This window comes from Quercus suber, unplaced genomic scaffold (assembly GCF_002906115.3).
Source record: "Quercus suber isolate HL8 unplaced genomic scaffold, Cork oak 2.0 scaffold_190, whole genome shotgun sequence".
NCBI classification, from domain to species: Eukaryota; Viridiplantae; Streptophyta; class Magnoliopsida; order Fagales; family Fagaceae; genus Quercus; species Quercus suber.
Window position 1 is genome coordinate 873,061 of NW_027069648.1, and position 21,591 is coordinate 894,651.

A 21,591-nucleotide genomic window follows, 5' to 3' on the forward strand; every position below is an offset into this window, starting at 1 on the left:
CTTTTTTCATAAATAAATTATAAGTAAGATATATATATATATATATATGTAACTATGGATCACATCAGAGTAGCATATAGTTAAATATGTCAAAATATTAAAAAAAATTTCTTTTTTCATAAATAAATTATAAGTAAGATATATATATATATATATATGTAACTATGGATCACATCAGAGTAGCATATAGTTGGATCAAGATGCCGAAATGGGTTTGAGCCTTTGAGGTATTTTGTTTATCCTTTGACAAAGTAATTTTGATATTAATGAGTTAAAAAATGAGGGGAATGTGCCGTCATTAAAGTACTTATAAAGTTTTTTTTTTTTTAATGTTTAAGGAATGGTAATAAAATATGCACTATAAAAAAAAATCAACTATAAATAGTAAATGTGTAAATATATATATAGATATATTGGGCTTTAGTTAGCTCGGGATTGTAAATGAGCGCAATTGAAAGGGACTATTAATTACAATTTAGATTCTCTATTTAATTTTATTTCAAACACAAGTTAAGTTCAAGTTCAATATCAATTGAGATTACATGTTCAATCGTACTTCATTTTCTTCTAATTTGTTAAGTGCCCTCTATATTTAATTATTTCATGAAATATTAGTACTAAAATGTTGTGGAATACACAAATTTCATTAATATAAGCAAAAAAACATATTATGAACGGAATGATATCTAACGGAAATGGACAATAGGTCCAATATGAAAATGGAATCAAACATAAATGGCGAAAATGAAAATTTTGAAACATAAAAGAAAAAAATTAATATAATCCAAACTTTAAGAGCCAAAAGTGTAATATATAATTTTATTAGTTAAAGCTCGAACTTGTTCATGAACTACTTAAATTAAGTTATTCACTTTCCGTATATAATAAACATTACCACTAATTTTTTTTATTCATTTACAAGTAAATGCTAATAATTAATAATTATGTTATTGTTAAAATTATATTATTTGACTTGATTAGATAGGATGACTTTCATTTATGAATTTTATATGTTCAATTCACCAACCTCCTATTGGTGGACCCCAAGTTTGGGACTCAATTTGCCCCAGTTTTGGTTTGTTCCCAAGCTCCTCCATAAGCCCAGACTTAAAAGGGCCTTATTAATCTAAATCCAACCAGCTCATTGTGAGAACCAAGACCAATATTGTATTGTACGGCCTCTCTGAGGATCCATAGCGATTCAATGCTAATTGACTGACCACCACCCTGTTCATATAAATGTGTATGGAGCCAGGTTTCATGAAAAGCATTTTAATCAAATCTTTTTTTCTTTTTTTTCTTGTAGCTTCAGGACTGCTCAGTCCCTTTGGATGATTGCATCAAATGGCACATACTCCATAAACGTTTATGTTTCTTATCAATCATATTTCAAAATTTCAACATCAAGCATCAACAACTCCGTTTATTAAACAGTATCAGTTTTTTAAATTATTACACCATCTACTGCTCTTAACTAATTAGTTTACAATATATAATGAAGACCAAAGAGTGAGACTTTACACAACATCAACAACCAAGATGATTGTAAATACCATTTCCCAATTCAAAATTTCAAGATCATAACATCTCAAGTTCTTATACAACATTATTTTCAAAAAGTTTTTTTATCTAGGTGTAATGGATGGAATGACTCCACTAACAAGTTCAATGGCAGATATCTCTGACGATACATAAGAATCCTTCACTATAGAGGATGATGATGGTGGAGTCGCGACCTTTTCAGCATTAGTCACCATAGGACCTGCTGATCTAATGTAGGAATCAGGCATCATATGCCATATACTTTCAAGTTCTCGATCCACCTCTGCCATTGAAGGTCTAGCATCTGTCTCATCTTCACAACACTTGAGAGCCAAATTTAAAAATTTCACCACACATTTAGGAGGATAAGATCCCATTCGCCCATCAATGGCAGAAAAGATCATACCAGATTTACACTCAACATTAACCTGAAACAGATAGAAACCATTTTTAAAAATATATATATATATATATATATAAACTACGAGATACCATTTTATTACATAAATTTAAGCCAAAGTATCCAAAGGATCAAATAATATGAACTATATGCCAAAATGATCATAGCTGATATAAAAGTAAAAGAGTGTTAGGGCTGAAAGTGAAGATTTTAAAAGGAATTCAATGTTTTACTAAAGTTAAAACCAAATTTTGCAAATGAGGATATCTCTCATTCAAATTTGTAAAGACAAGAGACATCCTCATTTGCAAATTTAAGGATATCCTAAAATTTAAAACAAAAATTTGCAAATAAGGACATAACTGAAAGTTGTCAAACTTTACCCTGCCCAAATAAAACAAATTACAGAAGAACAATTTCCCTTTCATGCACAAGCCCATTAGGCCCTATAAAATCCAAGTCAAATAGGTCTATAAGGTTTTACCTCTCTAACAATGTTTTTGCCATGAGAGATTGGCTGCTTCCCGGTCAAGAGTTCAAGAAATACAACACCAAGGCTATAAACATCACTCTTGTCTGTTAGCCTACGAGTTAAGATATACTCCGGATCAAGGTAACCCTACAAATTTAATTCAGAGAATATGAGAATAAAGAAATAGACATCATTTACATCTCCAATGGCATACTATTAAGTCTATTTCATCTAGTTTGAGTTACATTTATTTTTTATTTTTAAAATTGTTGTATGAATTTATAATTTAAACAAATGGTTAATTGCAAAAAACCACCCTAAACTATGGGGATTGCCAATAACCAATAGCTCAACTGACACTTAATGGAATGAAGGCTGAGGTTGTGGATTCAAAATCCATTGGATATGAGTGTAACTTATAGATCGATATATATATATATATATATGGGAATACATGCACTTTGCATCTCAATAAAACCTTGCAATCAACACCCTAATTGAAACAATTGTGCCAATCTACAACCCCGCCATCCAAATAAGGTCAAATTTAATATTTATGTGACTTGCACATTTCAAACTCAACGACTCTCATGTGCTTGACTAGGTGAACTCAAAGTTCAATTAGGTCATCCAATCAAGGTATGTGGAGGTGATGAGCAAGTGTTACACATAGCAAAACAAATGAATGGATACAATACTAGGAAAGCAAAGCGAATAGGCATTGGTTGAGTCATCAAGGAGGAAAGTGGCAAGAAGATGATGTACAGAAAAGATTATATGGTCCCAAAAGATGCCCTTTTTTTTGTTTTTTTTTTTTGGGGGTGGGGGGGGGGGGTGGTTGTGGGAATGGGGTTGATGAAGAGGTAGTTATGGACTTAAAATGTTGGAGGAAGTAATGGCATGGAGGAAGCCTTGCCATAAGTTACCGAATTGGTGGTTGGAGTTGGTGGGAAAAAGGGAAGGTGATTTTGATCCTAGGGTTAGCAGAGGAAGAAAAGGGGGAGAATGTAGAGGGGTTGGAGAGAGAGAGGCAGTTGTGGCCCAAATGAAATGGGAAGGTCAAACAAATTATGCAACAGTAAGCAATTGAGGCCCATGCAAGTGTCTCCCGAAATTCATAACCCTAATCAACATTGATGGGAGTATATGGCCTATTCCAGTGGGTGTTGTTGTGAGACAAGCAAGAGTGTGTCACGAGATTGAAACAACTTGTTTGGGATATTGTGGATTAGGTCAAGCACAAGAATCGGTTGACATAGTTTGAGATGTAGAGGGAGACTTATTTTTACTAATTTTTGGGTGTGTCTATGATGCAAGGAGTACCAATATTATTTCAGATATTCTTTGAGATACTAGGTCAATAAGTTATAGTTCAATTTGCACTTCCTCCTCCCATAATAATGGGATGGAAGGTGAAGTTGTGGATTCAATACCCACTAATGCATGCATAACTTACCAATCAAAATAAACTAATTCATTAAGATGCCTGACTTTATTTTGAATTTTGAATTCATTTAGATTGATGATTTTATCAGATTTAATTGTGGCATGATTAGTGTTTTTCATATTGATGTAAGCCTGGAAGCCATATTAAAAAAAATTAAGTAAAGCCCTATTAAAATAGTTGCTCTTTTTTTTTTTACTTTTTTTTTTTATTTTATAAGTACTAAGTTTTATTGATATCAAAAAGGGACACCCTAGTACACAAGAAGTGTACAGGGGTCAACAACCAAGTACAAAAATGACAAGAATCAAGAAAATCAAGGAAATAGTTGCTCTTGTAATCGTTTGATACCAAGTTGATGCAGAACATAGTAAGGAAAGCAAGAAATAAGATACAAAAAGGGAAAAACCCAAGGCTTCACTACCTAAGGGTGCTTGGAATCACCACCAAAAAAGAGAGGATTTTTCATCAAGAAATTATTATTCAAAATGCAATGTCGTCATGATTACAAGAGCCACTATTTTAATAGTGCTTCCAAGATTACATCAATAAGGAAAATTTTAATCATGCCACAATTAAATCCCACAAAATCCTCAATCACAATAAAGCCCAAACTAATTCAAAATTCAAATAAAAGTCTGAAATCTAGTGTCTCAAATAAGTAAAAATCATAAATAAATCTGGTGTCCACACTAACGATTAAAATAGTGGCTCTTGTAATCGTGAAAGTAGTACAAATTGAATAAGAATTTTCTTATTAGATAATGTTCCTCTTGCTTGGTTGTGATTCCAAGCACTCTTAGGTGGTGATGCCCAAGGTTTGCAAGCATATTCTAAGTGGTGAAGCTTAAGATTTGTCCTACTCTATCTTTATTTTTCTACTTTTGTCTTACATCAATCAAGTATTTTAGCGAAAGTTGATAGTTAGTAAGGGTATTTTAGTTATTTAGTAACTAAAAAGAGTAGATCCATCGTTTTACCCTTTGGGGCTCATGCGCAAATCACAAGTGACCATTAACCTTAACCCTAATTTGGATGACCAAGTGCCTATTGGCACAATTGTTTCAATTTGAATGTTGATTGCAAATTTTCAAACTTTGTGGCGTGCAAGTACCCCATAATTTAGGGAGGTTTTTTTTCGCAATTAACCCTTAAAACAAAAATGGAAATGGATAACACTATATTATTAATTCATTTTTATTGTTTTTCCAAGAAGGGTCAAGAACCCAGGCTAGACAATCAAATGTTGAAACATATAAAAAGTATAGGCAACTAACATGTGGCACTTGAGCCATAGCTGGAGAACACTGATAACAAAATCAATGATACAAAGAGGGAAGAACTCACTCATCAACTAGACACGTACGAAGTTTATAATTCTATTAGTTAACATCAAATTTTTTTTTTTTTTTTGATACGTAAGAAAAAGTATATTCAAAAGACTACTAGATGCAAAATAGCACCAGCAAATCAAAAGTACAAAAAGGATAAAAAAGCAAAAACATAAAAAGCATTAATTACAAAGAAGAAGAGAGCTAAGGAATAAAGGAATAGAGTCACTATATATGAGTCTCCAAGCCCTAGCCTAATCAAAAAGGGAACCAGAAAAGAGAGCAAAAAGTTGGTCCTCAAATCTATCCAAATCCTCAAACGTCCGCCAATTGCGTTCCCTCCAAATACACCACATCAAATACAACGGAACTAAGTTCCAAATGTAAGATGAATGCTTCCCTAACCAATTCCACCAACTAAATAGACAATCTTGCACCGTACATGAGGGAACCCATGAAATCCCAAAAATCCTAAAGACAAAAACACCACAGCCGATAAGCCTTTCCATAATGTAACAACAAATGATCCACTGTCTCACCGCAACAACGACACATAATGCACCAATCAACGAAATCAAAGCCCCTAAGTCTCAAGATATCTCTCGTGAGGATCCTATCCCATGCGGCTGTCCAAACAAAGAAAGAGACACGCCAGGGTGCCTTAACCTTCCAAATACCTTTCCAAGGAAAAGCAATGGAAGAAGACCCATGTAACTTATGATAATATGAGCGGATTGTAAAATCCCCATTTTTTGTCAACTTCCATCTCAAACGATCACCATCAATCACGGAAGGTAAATTGGATGCCAAGAATCAAAAGAAATCATCCACCACATCTGCCTCCCAATCATTAGGACCCCGAATGAAATGAACATTCCAAGTTATCCTATCCCCTACTCCTTGACATATCAGAGATGATTCTACAGATGTATCTCTGTTTGTAGCAAAATTGTACAAGATTGGAAAAGCCAAATGGAGAGGAAGATCTCCGCACCACTTGTCTGTCCATAATTTCACTCTATCCCCTACCCCAACCTTATACTGGACATTTTTGTTAAAAACTTCCCAACCCATCTGGATACTTCTCCACAAACTACACCCATGAACACCCCTTCCCAACTTAGAGGTCAACCCCTCCCCCCCCCACACTCCCCCATCCCCCCCACCCCATTCTTCCCCAAATTTCAAAGCTACCACCCTCCTCCAAAGCCTATTCTCCACGATCCCAAAACGCCAAAGCCACTTTCCCAATAAGGCTTTATTGAAAGTGGTCAATTTCCTAATACCCAAACCACCATTAGCAATAGGCTTATACACCTTATCCCAACCCAATAAATGCGTCTCAGTCACCCCACAGGAAGTCCCTTTGAAGCTTCTCAATTTTGTTTGCCATATGTGTAGGAATGGTGAACAAAGATAAAAAATAGGTGGGAAGACTAGAAAGCATACTTTTAAGCAGTGTCAACCTACCACCTTTTGATAAATACAACTTCTTCCACCCTGCCAAGTTCCATTCAACATTCTCCAAAATAGGGTTCCAAATAGAAGGTGACTTATGGGATTCCCCCAACGGCATACCAAGATACGTCATTAGCAAGGCCCCAACCCTACAACCCAAAATCTCTGCCAAAGCCTGCATATTATTTACCTCCCCTATAGGAACTATCTCACTTTTAGCTACATTAACCTTCAAACCAGTCACAGCCTGAAAACATAGTAGCAGCAATCGAACATGAAGGACTTGCTCCACCTCTGCATCACAAAACAAAATAGTATCATCTGCAAATAGCAAATGGGAAACACATTCCCCTCTACCCCTCCTGCCATTCGCCCTAAAGCCACTAAGTAAACCTGCCCCTTCCATTCTCTTCACCATCCTACTAAACACCTCCATCATAACTAAAAATAACAAGGAAGACAATGGATCTCCTTGTCTCAAACCTCTAGAACTACCAAAGAAGTTAGCTGGAGACCCATTGACCAATACAAAGAACTGCACTATAGAGATACAAGTTCAAATCCAGTTACACCATTTCTCCCCAAAGCCCATTTTCTTCAACAATTTTAGAAGCACCTCCCAATTCACATTATCATAAGCTTTCTCGCAATCTCAATATCTAACTTACAAATCACCCTCGGAATCTTACTCTTTATTCTGCTATCAACACATTCATTGGCAATGAGAACTGAATCAAGGATCTACCTACCTCCCCACAAAACTATTCTAAGATTCAGAAATCAGTTGATCTAACACCATTTTCAATCTTTTTGCCAAAACCTTGGCCAAGATTTTATAAATACTCCCCACCAAACTAATAAGTCTGAAATCACGAATGTTTGAGGCATCATTCTTCCTAGGAATCAAAGCTATAAAGGTAGCATTAAAAGATTTCTCAAACTTACAATGTTGATGGAACTCTTCTAAGACTACCAAAAAGTCTCTTTCTACAACCCTCTAGCAATGATAGAAAAAGGCCATAGAAATGCCATCTGGACCTGGGGCTTTATCCCCTTCCATATCTCTAACCACTAATAGAATCTCATCTTTCTCAAACCTCCTCTCCAACCAGCCCCTCTCCAACTGGGGATTTGGTCAAATTCCAGTCCATCCACAAAAAGTCTCCACTTCTTAGACTCTTGATACAGAGTTTTATAGAATTGAACCACCTGAGCAGTAACTTATGCTCCGTCCTCATAAATCACCCCATCCACTTCTAAGAAACTTAGATGTTTATACCTTCTATGAGAATTAGCCATCTTGTGAAAGAACTTAGTGTTATTATCTCCCTCCTTAATGCACAACATCCTCGAATTTTTGTCTCCCTGAGATCTCCTCTAGAGAAAGAAGCTCTACTTGCGATCTCGCTTCATTTCTCTCATCTCTCCATCTCAATGAGTCCAAGAACTCCTTCCTTAGCATCTAAAACCTCTAAAGCCCCCAATAATTCTTTCTTCATGTGCCCAACATTGCCAAACTCTTGGCGATTCCACTGAATAATGTCTTCTTTCAAAGCTTTCAATTTTTTAGCAAACACATAACTAGGTATACCCAAAAAAGAATGGTGATTCCACCATGAATCAATCCTATCAACAAACCCATCCGTCTTCAACCACATATTCTCAAATTGGAAAGGACTTTTCCCCCTCACCATACCTCCAAAAGAATTGGGAAATGATTTGAAACAGTTCGTGGAAGAATCCATTGGATCACATTCGGAAAGTGTAGCTCCCAGTCATGTGACAATAGTGCCCTATCAATCCTAGACATAGAGGGTTGGTCAATACCACTAGACCATGTATAACACCCTCCCTCCAACGGCAGATCTATCAAGTTTAAATCTTCAATAAATTCAGAAAATTTTTCCATAGCCGGAGTAAGCCAAGACCCACCCCTCCATTCACTAGGAAAACGAACAACATTAAAATCCCCAAAACAATACCAGGGAACATTCCAATATTGCTAAATACCAACCAACTCATCTCACAAATCACCCCTCAAATTATTATCATTTGGGCCATACACCCCTAAACATGCCCAAATAAAACTATCTACCACACATTTCCACTGAACCGACACCGAAAACAAGCCCACCAGAACTTCCAACTTTTCTAAAACCTCCTATCCCACATAATCAAGTCCCCACCAGCCATCTGATCAACATCTAAAGCCACCCAATCCGCATACAGACAACCCCATATACTGCAAACTAGCTGTCTATCTACACCAGCCAGCTTTGTTTCTTGAAGGCATACAATATCACACTTCCACTTATGTAACAAATTTCTCACTACTAGACGTTTCTGGGGGTCATTCAAGCCTCAAACATTCCATGAAATCATCTTCAGCTTCATAAAGACTTTTAAGGCCCCACAACTGTCTCTACCTCACTACCAACACACTATTTCCCATCATAGTTAACCGTTGAGATTAGATTCCTCAACTCTCTTTTCCCTTTACCCATGGAGGATGCTACTTTTTGGTTAGCAACAACTTTCTTCCGCTACTGGTTAATAACTGACTTCTCCTTTTCTAGCCTTTGAAGATAAGCAATACACAACTTTTCATGACGATTCGTAGAAAACCCAATCACTTTACTAAAGCTTGGGATTCTATTCTTCACCCAACTAGAGACATCCAGCGTATTTCCAATATTCAACACCTCAGAAGCATTGGGCATTTCCATCTTCAAAGCCAACCTTGGAGGGGTAATAGTAATCAATGGGTTACAATCTACCAAATTCTCCTCCTCACCCAAAACCGCTTCTAAGAGAACCATTTCCTCCACCATCGAGACACCCAAACCAGGTAGGCCACATCTTGACTTCAATTCCATCATCGCTAAATTGGGCTGACCAATCTCACCAGCATCTATCTGCCGGGTTCCCTTATTATCCACCCCTTGAATCAAAAGCTCACTACACACACTTCCAACTTTATCCATACTATTGACCCCAAAATCCATGAAACCCACACCGAATAGTCTCTTAAGGATATTTGCCAAGAAACTGCCCTTCAAGAGTTGCTAATTTGCCAACCCAGCAGAGTATATGCCCTTAAACTCCAACAGAGGCCGCAGGACCATCGGAGTTGGTCCTAACCACCAACCCATCCACCGCGGGATTGTCGAGGTCTAACCCAGTCACCGTGAGACAGTCAAAGCTCCTTGGAGGCACCGAGAAGCACTCCATCTAAGCCACCGCGGGTCCGTCAGAGTTAAACCCAACAGAGAAATTGCCCTTAAACTCCATCGAAGCTGCCGCAGGACCATCAAAGCTGGTCCCAACCTCCAACCCATCCACTGCGGGACTGTCAGGGTCTAACCCAGTCACCGTGAGACAATCAGAGCTCGTCGGAGGCACCAAGAAGCTCTTTTCGTCATTCTCGGCCTAAACCCATTCCAACTGTGACCTCACCGAACCTCCAGCCACCTGTGACGACATCCTAAAGCTCGTCGGAGTCACCACTGGGCTCTCCCCTACTTTCTCGTAAATATCGACTAAGGGTATAGGCTCTACAAGCTTATAAGAACATTCCCCAGGCTCAAAAGTATTTGGGCTTACGGTGATTGGGCCTAAACTAGCCTTACTAATTGTCTGTTGGGCAACCAACTTGTTAAAGCCCACACCCAGCTTACCCTTGCCAAGTTCCTTACAAGCCCGTGATACCTACCTAAAATTCTTTACTCCCCCTTATTTCTATCCTAGGAAACACGTCTCCTTCCTTTCACATCAATCTCCACGACAAGACCACTCCCTGTCCAGCAAGATCTCCTTAAAGTACTCTTCCCATTTTCATTTGCTTTAGAATTCAAACTAAAGCTTGGTGGGATACATTTCCTATCTTCTGTCAGATTTTGTTCACCTAAATTTGACACCACATTAATGCACTGCTCCCTCCTAACCCCTCCTCCCACCACCATCCTATCAGGCTTGCCCACCAGAAAAACCCCCACCTTAGCATCTAAAAATCTCGGGTTCATCTCCCACAGCCCCTTTGACAGATTTTGCCTCTCCACAAACTCCCCCTGAATCATATTTTTATCCTTCACCTTGGTTGTAATGAGTTGTGACTGAGTCACAATCCTTGGCTGCACCTGACCCTTCACGATTTCAGCAAAAGACCGAGAGGGATGAGAGCCCAACAATCTCCTCTATGGCAGAGACACAAATTTGGCCTGACCTGAAGCACCTAAAGCATATTGGTTAGGATTCAACATCTTCCTTAGTTCAAGCCCAAAGACCTTCCAACCATTTTGTACATTGCCTCCAAGAATAATAACAGATCTCTATGCCCTCCAACTCTGAGTTTAGACACTAAAAGGAACTGACGAAAGGCATTAGATCTTCATTGTAAAGTGTACGCAGTGTCTCCTTCCCTAAGTGTAAAAAACTGTTTGGGATTAATTCCGACCACCGTGTGTTCTATGTTCTTCATCATCCATAAAGCTGCATTCTTGCCCATGAATACTGATTTCATGAAGTGTTTGCCCCATTCAAAAAATACGTCAGGAAAAAAAATTTCTTCCTTCCTCAACCACCAATTGAAAAAGCTTAAATTCAATGAAAAAAAACTACAAATACCACCCATAATGCTAAAGAAAACTAATGAAAGATCCAGCAGATAACCATAAACAAGTCAATCAAAGCAGCAATCTAACTTCCACAGACCTAATATTCTAAGGTAGAAAAGCAAGGTTGGTTTGATAATATATTATTGAGTTAACATCAATTATAAGAGTCTTACTGCTGTCACCTATTATTAAAAAAAGGAAAAGAAAAAAAGAGTCTTACTGGCGTCCCCTTCACAATAGTGGATACATGAGCAGGCACTGTCCCTTCAATATCTAGAACTGGTGCAAGTCGTGAAAGTCCAAAATCAGCAACTTTTGCCATATACTTAGAGTCCAATAATATGTTGCTAGCCTTGATATCTCGGTGAAATATAGGAGGATTGGCTTCAGTATGTAGATAGAGGATGCCCTTGGCCGATCCTAGGGCAATTCTCAATCTCATTGCAAAACTCAGAGGTTCTTTACACTTAGCTGTATTATTGCACACATGACCCCTAATAAGCTTATTAAGATGGGATGTAGAATTTGAAAACGGTTGCATTTAGCTCCAAAACAAAAAGACAGAAAAGAAAGGGGGGTGGGGGGGAGTGTAATGTTGCAAGTTATAAATTGCTAGTTTACTTGCATTCATTCGCAATGAGGAACACCTAGAAAATATTATAGTGAGATCAATAAAAGGCAAGCTTAAAGAATGAATTTAAGGTGTACCAGAAAGGTGATCCCTTAAAGTACCATTTGACATAAACTCATAGATCAACATCTGCATGCAAAACAATACTTACGTGAAGCTCTTCCCAAGAAAAATTGTCAAAACATATTAAGCAGCAGAGACCAAGAAAAGGCTAGTCCCAATAAAGCCACACAATTTTGCAGGAGAAGAAATACTGCTCATGAAGAAGTAAATGAAAAACTACATTATCTCAAGTTCATTAAGAAAGGACATATTTAAGTTTTTAATCCATTTCTTAGAGCCAAATAATCCTTTAATCATGAAGAACTCTGTTTATGTTTCTCCATTATTAAGCAACAAATTTGGCCGAATCTCATTTGTAATATCTCTAGATTGAATTTGATTTCTTCCATTGTTTGCAACTATTCAAAGTAGCTATATGCTTTTTTTGATAATTTGATAGATATAATGGGAGAAGGAATTTGAAGTTTTAAACCCTTGACATCTCCGTTGGAAATACCAAAATGTGTCAATTGAGCTATAAGACTTTTAGCAACTATTCAAAGAACTTATATACACGATTTTGCATATTTCTTTTTCTTTTAATTTTTTTTTTTTACTCTTACAGCTTTCATATTCATTTGGTTTAATTGCATCAAATTCCTAAGCTGATGGGAATCATCTCCTTGTGCACCCAATAATGAGACTGATGGATAATCCAATCTTTTATTGATTATATATATATAGGTTTGGGTTTAATTTACATCAAGTGTAACTTTATGCAATATTACACCAGTGAATTTTTTTTATGGCAAATTTTCATAAGTTTATTGTTGAATTAGATTTTCTTCTTATACCTTTCATTCTTGTAAAATTTCAAGATGATTCTCATCCACAAAATGTTCAAATCTCAAGTTTTTAGTATTTTAAAATTATGTATAAAAGATTATTTTATGAATCAAATAATAAACAACATCAGATTCACAAAAAATTTGGCATGCGTGATAAGAACATAGAGAACATGTAATCCAATTATGGGATTTCCAGAATAAGTTCTTAGGTGATGTAATATTATTTAAAATTACACCAGGTATAACTTAATCCTAACCCATATATAGATGAGAAAAAGTACCTGTTCACCTTCTTCATCACAATATCCAATCAAAGAGACAAGGTTTTGATGATGTAACCTTGACAAAAATTCTATCTCTGTCAAGAACTCCTTTACACCCTGTAAGGATCCCTCTTTTGCACGTTTTATGGCCACAACTGTACCATCAGCTAGAATGCCTTTATAAACCTTACCATACCCTCCTTCTCCAACCTGTGTGGACTTATCAAAGTTGTTTGTAGCTACAGCCATTTCTCTGTAAGTGAAATCCTTCAACCCAACAATTTTTATGGAGCATGTAGACGCTGCATTTTACATATAGGTCCAATGTTAAAATGAAAACATAGTGATAGATGCTGCACAAAAAGATGCAGTGCCATTTGTTTTAAAATACCTGATAAACTTATGCAGTGATTATCCGAACGTTTTATTTATACTTATGAATAATAATTGCATCTTACAAGTAAACAACATTAAATAAAATAGTTGCTGAATGGTTGTTCGTCAAAATACCAAGTCTTATGGTAATGGTATTTTTTATTGATTGTTATTTATCTCTAAATGATGCTTCCAATCAAAGGCCAGTCCAATCTTGGCTGAAGTTTGCCCAGCAGCATTAGCTGAGATAGGGCTAAGATATTGACCACAGGCTAAGGCCTTTATAATTGGACTAGTATCTGTGCCCAATTGACAAGCCTAATCAGGATGTAGAACACAAACAATTACAGGAAAAGAAAAAATCATGACATATATTCCTGAAAACCCTAACTTCATAAACATAAGATACTCACAATGATGTCTTCTTGAAAGTGAATGGTAATTCCCCACATGCATTCTCATTATCAGTCGAATAACAACTGCAGACAATGTAACTGCACCTGCAATGGTCCCCAGTACCAGGCCAGCCAGTGCACATTTGCTTAAACCAGAACTTGGAGAGCTGGCACCATCTGTGACATTGGTGAGAACTATGAGCACAAACCAAATCAAAACTTAGCAACAATAGTCAACTCATATGAATACATGAAAGAAGGGAAGATGTGATTGAGTCATAGTTCATCTATCCTTGGGGTCAAGTCACAAGTGAGAGGGTGTTGAAGCTGCCATCTTGATCAATGTAAAACACAGCTTAATTGCCCAAAAATTTAAAAAAAAAACAACTTGAACTTAGCATAGCAGTTATTCACATGTGTACTGGATCACAGCAGTGCAATTGTCTGTTTATACAGAACATAGCATCACCATGGTGAAATCAAATCATTAAACTGTGTAGATCAAGCCTTTCTCAATGTTGTTCACAGAAAAAGAAAAGGTGATCTCCACTAAATGTGCCACCCACAGACATACCACGTAACTCAGAATATAAACAAAAAATAATAACAGAGAATAATGCTATGAGCCTAATATTGTCTTTGAAGTATAGAGGACTTCACAGAATAGGTCAAATAAATTACAGAAGAAATTTCTACATCATTGAACAGAAAAATAAGCATTAGTTCCAACTTCAAGAAAGCTCTGTTGCAAAAATATATCAGATAAGGGTTTTGAGCCAAACCATCTTTATAGAAGCCCAGTAGAGAGAAGCTGATAATTTCATAAGGTCCAAAAATGTCAAAATTATTAATTTTCCATGATGTGAACATATCAAAGATTCTCTGAATCTCACTCCTATTAAAGACATGTGTTCTGCTTTCAGCATCATACACAGGAAAAAACTTCAATTGCATTCTCAGTCGAGGTCCTTCTTCCCATACAAATGAATCAATGTACAGCTGATAATGAAACAAGTTAAGAGTAGATGTCAGGAATTTCTCAAACGTATGTCTGTACCGACGAAAATCTGAGAATCCAGGGCTTTTCAACCGGTATATCACAAACAAAGGAGAAGCACAGAAACAATCTACTGGAGATGTAGGTGAAAATTCATAAGGGGGTAGGCATGCTTGAGCCAGACACATTGAATTGTAATTTGTTGAACTCTGACTGTTATTATTATCCTTGGGTTGAGATAAACAAAGCTGGGCTAGCTTGGAGTCTGAGCATAAGGGATTCCCTTGAAGCCTGAAAGTTAAAAATGAGACTTGATCACATCAATGTGCTATGTCTGTTAATCCTAGCAAAACTAAAATTAAAAAGATCGCATTCAAAATATTTAAACAAGTATTCACATTTTGAAGATGCAATCATGTTCTATTTGAAACTAATTAGGAAGCGAAAATTGGGAAGGAGGTATAGAAGCAAACCAGACAGTGACATTTGGAGGTAGATAAGCAGCGCCCATAAATGTAATATTTGAAAGCTTATTATTCTGCAACTCCCTGAAATAACAAAGAGCCAAAAGCAATACCTTAGAAAATCTAGTATGAGAGTAAATTTATTAAAGTCAACCTGGGAGGTTACACCTTTGAATTTTACAAAAGGCCATTCCGTAATCAGAACAGAGCAAAATCTCAAATTTTCACCATTACAAGAAAAAGATGCTTGAGAGCATGAATGGACTCACACACACCCATACCAAAAGATGATGACACTTTTAACCAAGGGATAGCAACATTGTCATTCAGGTCTTACACTGTAAGTTTCTCCATTCCTCTCAAAGCCCTATTTTCCCAAATGAAGGATGAAACAGAGCCACTCAATAAATTGTTTGCAATCGACCTGCCATGGGGAATAGTTTACCAAATAAAAATCCAATTATTTTATTAACAGTTTAATTTATTTACTGATATTAACTAGTAAATTTAAAATTTTATGGTTGAGATAAACGCAATCTCAAATTCAGATTTATATGGAATAATTTACAATAACATTGAATTATAGAAGTAAACACAAAAGGAGGGAAAACAAAGGGACACTACTCACAGTCTTTGAAGATCATGAAGATCCAAAACCGAAAAGTTGGAGGGAATTGCTCCAGTAAGACGGTTGTCGGATAACAAGCTGAGCATATTGCTCAAATAATTGATATCATAAGTCAGGGGAATTGCGGGTATAAATTATCTTAAAAAATTGACAGACATGTTTGTAAATATTTTGCAATATCTAGATATTAAATTCAAATGCAAAAAAATAAATAACAATAAAATAAAAGAAAAAAGAAAAAATAATGACATCTCATTCAGAAGATGGAGAATCTTACATAGTCGTGATATTTTCAGAAAACCTATCTGGAGGTATGGTTCCATTTAGCTGATTTGAACTAAGGTCACTGAAATTTATATAAAGTAAAACATGAAGAAAGTATAAGCAGCTAGTGGATTTGTTATGATAAAGAAAAGAGAAAATTGTATTCAGCCTGGTGCATTTATTTATTTCTGATTTAAAAGCCATACTTGATCATGGTAAAATGATTCTAAAAAGGGGAAAAAATAATAAAGTAACTTACAGATAAAGGAGGTTTGGTATTTGGCTAAAATCAGGAATTGGTCCTTGCAAATTGCAGTTCCTAAGGCTCCTGGAAAATCCAACCAAAACACAAATATTATCAATCTTGCCATGAAATATCAAATGACGTGAATGTGCAAACTCCTTGATTGCCATCTTCCAAGTGTACAAAGCATCTAAGAACATGAAAGGGTTGTTATATCCAATTAAGATAATGGAGACACTTTACAACTTGAGCAGACTACATAAAAATGATATGGAACATTAAATGGTAAAGGACTAATCAAGGAAATCCTAACTTGTTCAGTGTACCAATTGCCTTTAAATTTCAGAAAAATGCAATGAAATACCTCATGGCACCTTAGTTGGATTAAAACCAACAACACTTCTAAGTTGAGTAACTTCCCATTTGTATTCCTTTTCAAATGCCAATGAGCTATAGCTCAACTGGCACGTCATTCTCCCATAATAATGGGATGGAAGGTGAGGTCATGGATTCAAGACCGACCAAGTGCGTGTTAGTGTCACTTACCAATAGAAAAGCATTTGTTTTCAATTAATGTTGGAATAATTTATGTATTATCCCAACAGAATGTAAACCACTCTATCTCATATTACTTCTTATTTTGCTAGTATTTTCCTCTTTATTTCAGGTTTTCATTTTAGGGGGGGAATATAGCTTATTTAATCATTAAGTCCCCCCCCCCCCCCCCCTCCCCAAAAAAAAAAAAAAAAAAAACCAAAAATTCAGCCTTACTCTTCAAGGCTAGCACCATGCTCCACCTTTACTTTTGGTACCTTGTTACAAATATACAATAATGATATGAACTTACAATTTCAGTAATTTAGACATTTTGCTATAATTAGCAGGAATTGTAGTCCCACTGAAGTTATTGTTATCCAATTGACTGCAAAACAAAGAAAATGAAAGTACTAAGAAACTTGTAGAAAGATTACTTGAGTAATCTTACATTGTAGAAAAAGGAAAGTTTAGAAAATTATAGCCTTGTTAAAGATGAAATGCAAAAAAAAAAAAATTAATGTAAATATATTTATGTATAAACAAATATATGTATGTTCTAGGAAAGAAAAAACCATACAGTATCTGTAAATTTGGCAGTTTGAAGAACTCTTCTGGAAGATATCCTGATAAGTTGTTATTATCAAGAAGGCTGCAAGTTGAAGATTGTCACTCGCCTAACAGATAACTCATATGAAATTTAAGAATATGTCCAAATACTTACAAGTGAGCAAGACTCGGTAATCTGGATAGCTCAGGTGGGATTTGCCCACTGATCAAATTATTGTTCATATGACTGCACATAAAAAAGAAAAAGTAAAAGGGTTAGTCATTGTCGAACTGATTTAGACGGTATAGCATCAGGAACACACTCACAAGTGCTTCGTTTTATTCAAGTTTGCAAATGATTTAGGTAGTGGTCCTGATATTTGGTTTTGGTCAATTTGTATTCTGTCCAGGTTTGGAAGATAACCAAGCTGTTCTGGTAAGGGACCTGTTAATTGGTTTCCATTCAAAAGCCTGGAAACACAGAATAGCACATATAGAATTAGAGACAAACCAAATGTACTGCAAAATTAAAATACCAAGTATCCAGAAAAATGCTGACATCTAAAGTAAATTAGACATAAGGATTATTTCCTATACTATTTAAAACTCAACGACTTTAAAGGCATGAACTAGAAGCAAATCAGCATTTCTTAACAGTACAAGTATATAATTAATAATAACAATATCTAGTATCTAACTTATTCAAGATAGAAGTTGCTCAACTTACAAGAGATTCAAGATAGAAGTTACTCGACTTACAAGAGTTCCAAAGAGGTGATACTGCCTATCTCCTTTGGTATACTCCCACTAATGTTGTTCCACATAAAATCCCTTCAACAGAGTAGATAGAGAAAAATATATCAGTAAGATAAGTAACCAATACTACCATGGGATTCTAGAATATTGAGTGAAAGAGGTCCCTGAAAACTGTGATTCAGATAAAGATATTTGTATCACAAAAAATCAGCCTTCAGATATCCTTTGCCTTACAATATTTTCAAATTTGATAAGCAGCCAAGCTCTGGTGATAAAGTTCCTGACAAATTCATATGCAGTAGTACCCTGTAGAGAAGCAGCCTAAAACAATATTATTAAAGTGCCATTGCTAAGTCTTCATAAGAGAAGCCTACAATTAATAGCCAAGTTTTCTCAAAGCTTAATAGTCTTATATGCGAATTTGTGACTAGCATTTAAATCAAATATAATGATAGGCATTACATAACAATGTGTTTGTAGGCAATAAATTATAATATATCAATAAATCAAAAGATCACGAAGATAAATTTTAAACTCATTAGGAGATGCTAGCGAACATTGAGAGATATGTGGATAATATATCCTGTCCTAATAAATTTCTTTTAATCTCAAATGAACTAGATGATTAAGGAAGTTTGTTCCCTGCACCCATAAATGAGTAAATATAAAAGTGGAATAATATACATCTCATCATGTGAGGGGGAGAAAAGAAAAAAAGTAAAAAAAAGGGTTCTAAGTGAAAGAATATATGCAACATTATTCATGTCAATAATGCTCTCTAATAGAAATAAAAATCACAAAAGATCAAAATCATACAATCGTTGAACATGTAGATATCCATCATCTAATGTTGTATTGTAGCAAAAAACCGCTGTCCAATTTGATGTACATGGATCTCCTCGATCCCAATCACTCAGATTCCCATTAGGATCTATCAAACTGCTCTTGATGGCCCTCAAAGCCGTCGCTGCAAATTAATACAAATGTTAATCACTGTTTCATCAACATCTTTAATGGTACTTGTGTTTCCATAATTCTAGTATCAGGGTATCTGCATTAAAGGAACCCAATGTTATCTTAAAAATATGCATCAATGTTGTTAGCAGCCTCAAGTTTTGAGGCATAGACAATCAATGAATCAAATAACCTCTACAGCTCAACTATACGCAACAATAACCACTCCCGACTTCAGTAAGTGAATATTTGACATGTGTAATTACAATAAAATAACTTATTAGAGAGTTCATGAGTAAAATTTCAGACAAACGTGCGCATGCCCATTGTGAGAACTCTAAACAAGCATCCCCTGAAGAACTTAAGCACAAAAGAAGCTTGTGAATCATGAAATCCAAAAGAGCAACAAAATAAAGCAAATTCACCTTCTTCGGGGTTGGTAATCGGATTCTGAGCTCCGATGAGAAGCAAAGAATGACACAACCATGCAACAATAAATAATCCAAACGTCCAAGCTTTTGACCGATACATCCCACTAACACGTGGAAGCCCAGAACTCTAAAAATCCTCTTATTAGTACCCAAGACTATAAATTGTGGTAATATCCAAGTACTCCACCTGATAATATGAAAGAACTATCAAAACTCATGCTATTAAATTCTAAAATAACTAAGGTAAATAAATGAATAATCAAAGAACTCAACAGTGAGTGAAGTAGAGCAAAAATCTCCAACTTTTAGGGAATAATATAAGAGAATCACTCAAGATTGAGACAAAACAAAGCAACCAAATTGACAAAAATTGTGCATATTAGGTTTGACCCAATAGAGAGAGAGAGAGGTATCTATCAGTAGCAGTTACTAGAATAAGAAGACTAAAATGTTGAAAAACCAGAACAATGCAGGTAGACAATATAAGCTGCAATTGATTATTAACCAGAGAATACAATTTGAAGTTTGAAAAATGAGATGCAAAGAATGACACAACCATGCAACAATAAATAATCCAAAAGTCCAAGCTTTTGACCGATACATCCCACTAACGCATGGAAGCCCAGAACTCCAAAAATCCTCTTATTAGTACCAAAGACTATAAATTGTGGTAATATCCAAGTACTCCACCTGATAATATGAAAGAACTATCAAAACTCATGCTATTAAATTCTAAAATAACTAAGGTAAATAAATGAATAATCAAAGAACTCAACAGTGAGTAAAGTAGAGCAAAAATCTCCAACTATTAGGGAATAAAATCAGAGAATCACTCAAGATTGAGACAAAACAAAGCAACCACAAAAATTGTGCATATTGAGGTTGACCCAATAGAGAGAGACAGAGGTATACATCAGTAGCAGTTACTAGAATAAGAAGACTAAAATGTTGAAAAACCAGAACAATGCAAGTAGACATTATAAGCTGCAATTGATTATTAACCAGAGAATACAATTTGAAGTTTGAAAAATGAGACCTTGACAATAGTTGTATCTTCCTGACCAGGTCGCCATAATAACTAGCATTTAAGTTGTTGATGGTGATCACAGCCATCTCGGTCAGTCACCAAAGTTTTTCGTGTTAGTTTTAAATGTAGCTGTTACAAAAAAATCAATGCACGTTAAATTTTAAAATAGACCCAAAAAGAGGAAGCTCTGTAACTCTGAGACTGAAAGTGAGACTACAAAAAGCTACCGTCAAATCCTAACGTTCCCAGTCTCGACCAACAAGGTGAGTCAGGCCGCAATGCACCGTTGCAGAATCCAAAACAATCCCTGTGGTGGTTTTCTCGATAATCATGTTTAATAGTGAATTTCAGGATTTGTTTGGTTGCCAAGAAACCAACAGGAAAAGTAGAGAGTAGTTTTAGAATTTTTTTTTTTTTGAAATATATATAAAATAAATATTTTTAAAATAACAATGAAACATATATAAAATAAATAAATTTTGACATATATATATATATATATATCACAAAGTTTAGCAAAAAATTTTATTGTAGTCTAAAATTACAATTTTATTTAATAAAAAAATATTATTATATATTTTAAATTTATTTGTTGAATTGCATGTTTTTTATATTTTTAGTATGCACGTCAAATTTTGTGTAAATATATTTTAATTATATATTTTGGAGGTGTTTGGATTTTATATCCTAACATTTTTTAATTTGGATTTTACTCCTTAAATTTTATGAATGTTTGGATTTGACTTTTTAAAGTTTGAGGTGTTTTCGATTTCACACCCTAAAGTCTCATAATTTAGAGGTATAAAGCAATAATAAATATTATGCTTAAAAATTTAGATATTACAAATTTGAAATCTATGTTTTTTTTAATAAATTTGGATTTAGAACAGGCACTCTCAATCTAAACATATATTTTCCTTAAATGTTAG

General features: G+C 35.4%; 1 protein-coding gene across 6 annotated transcripts; it reads right to left on the minus strand.

Annotated features, from left to right (window-relative positions):
* Positions 1–1,403: 1,403 nt before the first annotated feature.
* Positions 1,404–21,073, minus strand: LOC112007254 (probable LRR receptor-like serine/threonine-protein kinase At1g06840). 6 transcript variants are annotated; one of them, XM_065778778.1, is made up of 22 exons: positions 20,890–21,073; positions 20,672–20,791; positions 19,629–19,822; positions 19,067–19,223; positions 18,485–18,556; positions 18,254–18,325; positions 17,822–17,965; positions 17,670–17,741; positions 17,526–17,597; positions 17,259–17,333; positions 16,427–16,495; positions 16,181–16,249; positions 15,904–15,981; positions 15,613–15,699; positions 15,285–15,359; positions 14,597–15,102; positions 13,833–13,991; positions 13,063–13,346; positions 11,969–12,020; positions 11,481–11,731; positions 2,427–2,561; positions 1,404–1,970 (listed from the first exon to the last, which is right to left on the minus strand). In XM_065778778.1, the coding sequence occupies exons 2-22, from the start codon at positions 20,746–20,748 to the stop codon at positions 1,626–1,628; spliced, it is 3,045 nt and encodes a 1,014-aa protein (XP_065634850.1). In that variant the 5' UTR covers positions 20,749–20,791; positions 20,890–21,073; the 3' UTR covers positions 1,404–1,625. The 6 variants fall into 6 exon arrangements, 5 of the variants coding, with proteins under 5 accessions (XP_065634850.1, XP_023895346.1, XP_065634846.1 ...); XM_024039578.2 differs by lacking the exons at positions 20,672–20,791; positions 20,890–21,073 and having other exon boundaries at positions 19,067–19,217; positions 19,630–19,819; XM_065778774.1 differs by lacking the exons at positions 20,672–20,791; positions 20,890–21,073 and having other exon boundaries at positions 18,485–18,571; positions 19,067–19,217; positions 19,630–19,819.
* Positions 21,074–21,591: the final 518 nt, after the last annotated feature.